The 6503-nt window shown below is 31.3% G+C and overlaps 1 protein-coding gene across 1 annotated transcript in view; it reads left to right on the top strand.

Moving 5' to 3' along the window:
* The window catches only part of O-fut2 (O-fucosyltransferase 2), a 5426-nt gene extending 1321 nt beyond the window's left edge, over window positions 1–4105 (top strand). The window contains exons 3-9 of the mRNA XM_018522199.1: window positions 917–1053; window positions 1135–1260; window positions 2435–2702; window positions 2766–2958; window positions 3029–3206; window positions 3675–3804; window positions 3948–4105. Of these exons, the coding sequence (XP_018377701.1) occupies window positions 917–1053; window positions 1135–1260; window positions 2435–2702; window positions 2766–2958; window positions 3029–3206; window positions 3675–3804; window positions 3948–4098 (1183 nt within the window). The 3' untranslated portion in view covers window positions 4099–4105. The remainder of the gene's footprint in view (window positions 1–916; window positions 1054–1134; window positions 1261–2434; window positions 2703–2765; window positions 2959–3028; window positions 3207–3674; window positions 3805–3947) is intronic.
* The last annotated feature ends 2398 nt before the right edge of the window (window positions 4106–6503 follow it).

The following is a 6503-nucleotide window of genomic DNA, read 5'->3' as shown; positions in this document are numbered from 1 at the left end:
GGTGGGATCAGCTAGGTGTAGTTTATTATGAGCTGCTCAAACCGAACGAAACCATTACGGGAGCTCGCTATCGACTACAATTGATTCATTTGAGCCGAGCATTAATGGAAAAACGGCCGCTATGATAACGAGCAGAGACACGACAAAGTGATTTTGCAACATGACAATGCACGGCCACATGTTGCACAACTGGTGAAAACCTACTTGGAAACGCTTAAATAGGAAGTCCTATCCGCCGTATCCCCATCCGCCGTATTCACCAGACATTGCCCCTTCCGATTATCACCTGTTCCAATCGATGGCACATGGGCTGGCTGAGCAGCACTTTCATTCTTATGATGATGCCAAAAAATGGATCGACTCTTGGATAGCCTCAAAAGACATGTTGTTTTTCCAACGTGGAATTCAAATGCTGCCAGAAAGATGGGAAAAAGTAGTGGCTAGCGATGGACAATACTTTCAGTGACATATTTTTTACGACTTTTTAAAAATAAAGTATTACTTTTCACAAAAAATCAGTGAGAACTTATTCAAGGTCCCAATATACATTTCCTAAATCTCATCAAGATATCTTAACAAGACTTAAAAAATATATAAAAAGTATATCTAACTTTCTTATTAAAATTTACAAACATATGGAGTAATATATATTATATATGGAAATATATGGTAACTTTATGTCCTACATGATATTATAGGCTGAAGAAGTTCTTTTGTTTATTTTTTCCTTTTATTTATGTTTTTCTGTATCTTGACAAATAAAATAATAAAAGTGAGTAAATTCACTAGAATACTTATAATTTCATTGGTTAATGTTTAGATGAACATCTGAATTTACTCACTTTTGTAATTTTTATTTCATTTTAAAGTATAAAATTGATCCTTGTTTCTAAACAAAGATATATTTTCTTTATAGTTATATCCTTTATGATGTGAATCCTGCAGAAGGCTTTAATTTGAGAAGAGATGTGTATATTCGTATTGCCGTTTTCTTAAGAAAATTAATTGAGAGGGACAAGGAATTCCAGTGGCAACTGGTTTTACCACCATGGGGTAATTTATGAATGAATGAACTAAAGATGTATTCCGTGAGCTTTATTATTTATAATGAGCATCTCTTAATCTTTGTTTTAGGTAATCTATATCACTGGCGAAGCAGAAATATAGGATTCCAAGAGCGTCTACCTTGGGGTACCTTTTTTGACATTACGAGTTTACAACTGTATATACCTGTCATTGAGATGTACGAATTTCTGAAAGGTACATTTCTTTATGTTTTTTTTTAACTGTAAGACTGTTGAGAACCAATCTTCAAGAGCCAAAGTATAAAATAAAGCAATACTTGTCATATAAACATATATAAATTATTCAGAATTTAATTTTTGAATTATAATGTTTTATTATTGTACAATGTTTGAAGTACTAGCAGATATTCATAGAATATTTTGCTCAAAAACTAAAGAAAGAATATATAATTTTCTAAAGTATGCTTTATGCTTTATTTCTCTTTCTTGGAAAATGCAATCTGATTGGCGTATACTTTTTTTTTGTAATCTAATACGGATTCTCTAGATTTAAGAACAATTCTGTATTGAATTTCTATTATATATATATTCTATATAAATTAACAAAAATACAGGATTCTCAGTATAAATAATAAATAGGAAGTTTAAGGGTGAATGAGAGTCAGAATATAAAACGTATTTTTTAAGATGTTATATCGAATATATTATTTCTTAGAAACACTAAAAATTTTGTAATAAAAAAGATTACATAATTGAAATATCCTTATGTGTGAGTACAAAATTAAAAAACGTATATGCTCTCTCTAAAAATATAAAATATGTATAACAATATGGAAAAAAGAGAATTTTTAACCAAACTATATGAATGTATGTTGCTAACACTATCAATTGATAAATTAAAGTGGCTACATCATATACTTTCACTTGAGAAACAAGTTTGTGGAAATCGGTAAATATTATTAATTTATACTTCTCTCATATGCCTCTGATGTAGCCACTTTAATTTTTCAATCGGTATCGTAAGCAACATACATTCATATAGTGTTAAAAATTCTCTTTTCCATATTGTTATATTTTATATTTTTAGAGCATATGCATTTTTTAAGTTTGTATACTCACACGTAAGGATATTGCAATTATGTAATCTTTTTTAATTTTTATTACAAATTTTTTAGTTTCTAAGAAATAATATATTCGATATGACATTTAAAAAAATATGTTTTATATTCTGATTCGTTAAACTTTCTATTTATTATTATATTCTATATATAGAATATATTTAAAATATACATGTGTGTATATATGTGTATATATATGTATATTTTATATATATAATTCTTATTTTTTTAATGGTATTATGAGAATTTGATATAAATGATTTATTTGACTGTATAACAGCTTGATTTTAGAGTACTCATGTGGGAACAGAGAGGTGCAACTTGATCGTCTGTACATTCTACAAAATGACGAGGAAATGTTCAAGACAGGTAAATTCGAGGACAAAAACGAGCTGGTAGATTGCGATCATAATTCTTTGCGATACCACAAATTAAAACAACATATGTACACTGGTCCATTCTGGGGCTATTCTAATGTCACGGCTCGAGACGTGAAATGTCTTAAATTCCACGGCATGGCACGAGACCTTTCCCAGAATCTCATGCCAACGCAATACAGGTAAAATATTCTAGATGTTTTTATTTTGCTTTTTTTAAGAATCTTACTAGCGTTCTTGCACAGATCTGTAATGTTTCATCGCATGGAGATTGCTTTACACGATGAATACGGGTCTAAAGAATATTGGAGAGCTAGACGCAGCATGCGTTATAATCCTGAATTGTACGATATCGCAGAAGATTATAGGAAAACTTTTCTGAATTCTACGAATGAGAATGATAATACGGAGCGACCAGCGGATTGGACTAAAGAGAAGGTATATTGTGATTATTATTATTTTTTATATTATAGTAATGATAAATTATAGCTATGGATTCTAAGTTCAGAATCGGCGAAATGCAAGAGGCGGGCCATATTTGGCGGTTCATCTTAGAAGACGCGATTTTATCATGGCTCACAAGGCGTCGGTGCCGACAATAATGAATACTGCCTTACAATTACAAAAAAGAATGGCTAAACTTGGGCTAACTCTACTGTTTGTTGCAACAGATGCAGAGCAATACGGTATGTACATTTTGTATAAACTTACGATTTAAGAATTTTACGAATTCTTAAATTGTTGAAAAGTCTTTTGTAAATTTTTAAGCCAATACATAATCAATTTTTTTCTAAATATATTGAAAAATGTTGAAACTTATAATTTTTGGTTGACTAACAATAGCAAATAATAAATAAAACAGAAAAGAAAATAATTAGATTAAACAAATAATCTAGACTGTTGTCAAAGAAAAAAGAAGTAATGTTCTAATTATCATATTTTTGTTAATTCTAAATGAATTTTACTTTTCAAGAGAATTTTAATTTATAAAAATTTTAATTTTAGTTAATAAATACGGAATGTTAAATGTTATGATTTTTTTTTTAAATAATTTCGTTCGAAGGAAATTCTCGTACATATTGAATATACAAGTTATTGAAAAGATATCCTGAATATAAAGAAAAATTAAATAATACTTGAATCATAATTTTCAGAATTTGAAGAACTTAAGTTGTATTTACCCCAGTATAAAGTCATGAAATATGTGCCATCTGATTATGTGATAAATAAATTTAAAGATGGTGGAGTCGCCATCATTGATCAAATAATCTGTTCATATGCCAGGTAAGAATATTTATGTGATAATTGATTGTAAATAGGGCGTTAAACGTAGATTATTCTTTCAATAATTATCTTTCATAAATGCTAATACATAACTTATGATAATATAGAAATTTCATGTAATCTTGCCTTTTCTTTTTAAATAGATATTTTATAGGAACCCATGAATCTACGTTTACGTTTAGAATACAAGAAGATAGGGAGATTATCGGGTTTCCATCAGATACTACATTTAATAAATTATGTAAGACTAATGAGGATTGTACAATAGATGGATTTTGGTCAATTGTCTGGTGATATTTCGCTTTAGTAATTCAGAATTTTTGTAAATTTTTTCATAATTATTATTTATATCCTTTTTCAATCAATTTCAATTTTATTCGATGTAACAACTATAAATTGTACAAAATGTTTCTCTTTACAAATTTTTTATCTTACGAAAGATCTAAATATATACTAAAAACAGACTTTATCGTACATTATTTAAATCTGCACTTATAAAATTAGACACAGGCATTTATAAAAATAGACACAGGCAACAGGGAATAACGAGCTGTCCAATCAAAGCTCTGGGATATAATATCGAACTTATACCCCAAAGCTCTGATTGGACGGCTCGTTATTCCCTGTTGCCTGTGCCTATTGCCTGTGTCTATTGTGTTCCCAGCTTATGACTCATATGTTAATATATAATGAATGTTATAATGAATGTTAATTCTTGTTATGTATTATTTGAAGCTAAAGACAATTTGGATAAATCGAAATGATGGGATTGCTTTAAAACAATTGTTAAAATGGATGCGAAGGTTATCCTTATCTCACCTGACAGTAATAAATAATCATAAAAAGTGATAAAATTAAGGCACGTGAAAGTGAAAATAGGCTACGCATGTGCATTGAGTAAAAGCACTTTACGGGCCTTATGTCATTTTTTATAATTATTTACTAACTGTCAGAGAGGAATAAACTTAGTTTTCATCCATTATTATAATTGTTTTAAAGCAATTTTATTATATTCGTTTTATCCAAATTGTATTTATTTTCAAATGGCATGTAACAAAAATTAACTTAATTAACTTAATTTCTCGCTTCTGACCATGGTGTAATAAGACAAGGTGTAACATTCCCGTGGATGCGCAGTAATATACGTTTCAACCAATCACATTTGGGTCCAAATGCAACCGCGGAATTTGAATACGACATTATGAATTTAATGATATAAATAACATAAAATCATAAAATCACGATTTTCAATAAAGTACAACATAAATATACCTGAAATAATAAAAGTTGAGTAAAAAATTACCCCGCCGGTTCGCGTAATGTAACACCGAACACGGTAGTGTCGCTGCTCTTGGTCTTAGCGTCGAGACACTACCGTGTCTCTAGTCTCTACTAATTCTCGCAATAAGAAAAATTCCATTTTCATAAATACATTATATATTCTACTTATGTGTATATAAATGTATATATACGTATACATATTGGGTATGGGAATAAGTTTCCGCCTATTGTAGAAAGATGTCGTTATAGTAGCACTGCTTGTGTGTTTGACAGAACGGTAACACAAGTGTTTGAAAGGTTTGTGTTCAAACTTTTTAGCCCAATAGTTGGCATTCGTTCGAAGCGTAAAAACAAGTAACTTTTTTTGCGTTGAAGATGTCGGAATTTATTCCAAAAAAGCAACATTTGCGGGAAGTTTTACTGCATTATTTTATTTTAAAGAAAAGTGCTGCAGAATCGCATCGTTTGCTCGTAGATGTTTACGGTGAGCATGCTCCATCGAAAACCAGTTGTAAAGAATGGTTTCGGCGATTCAACAGTGATGATTTTGACGTGCGTGACAAAGAACGCGAAGGTGCACCGAAAAAATTTGAAGACGCAGAATTGCAAGCATTACTCGAAGAAGATTCATGTTTATCGTTCGATAGGTTGTCAAAAGAGTTAAATGTTGATAGATCCACTGTTGGAAAACGTCTACACGCAATGGGAATGATACAAAAAGAAGGAAATTGGGTACCATACAAATTGAAAGAGAGAGATATGGAAAGACGTTTGGTCATCTGCGAGATGCTTCGTCAACGACAACAAAGGAAGGGTTTTCTACATCGTATCGTAACTGGCGATGAAAAATGGATCTATTACGATAACCCTAAACGCTTGAAAACATGGGTGATGCCAGGTGAACCAGGTCCATCAATGCCAAAACGAAATATCCTTGCTTCGAAGATTATGTTGTGCATCTGGTGGGATCAGAGAGGTGTTATATATTATGAGCTGCTCAAACCATCCGAAACCATCACTAGTGATCGTTATCGACTACAACTGATACGTTTAAACCAAGCTTTGAAAGAAAAACGACCGGAATGGGACAATAGGCATAACAAACTGATTCTGTTACATGACAACGCTAGGTCACACGTTGCAAAACCGGTCAAGAAATACTTGGAAGGAGTAAAGTGGGAAATTCTGCCTCACCCGCCGTATTCACCGGATATCGCTCCTTCAAATTTCCATTTGTTCCGATCTATGCAGTCGGCCCTTTCTGAAGAACGATTCAATTCTTATGAAGATATCAAAAAATGGCTTGATGAATGGATCGCTTCAAAAGAACCAGATTTTTTTATTCGAGGAATCCGTTTATTACCGGAAAAGTGGGAGAAAGTTGTCGCTTCCGAAGGAGCATACTTTGAATAAACTCA

This window comes from Trachymyrmex cornetzi, unplaced genomic scaffold, assembly GCF_001594075.2.
Source record: "Trachymyrmex cornetzi isolate Tcor2-1 unplaced genomic scaffold, Tcor1.1 scaffold129, whole genome shotgun sequence".
NCBI lineage: Eukaryota > Metazoa > Arthropoda > Insecta > Hymenoptera > Formicidae > Trachymyrmex > Trachymyrmex cornetzi.
This window is presented reverse-complemented; position numbering and strand designations above follow the sequence as displayed.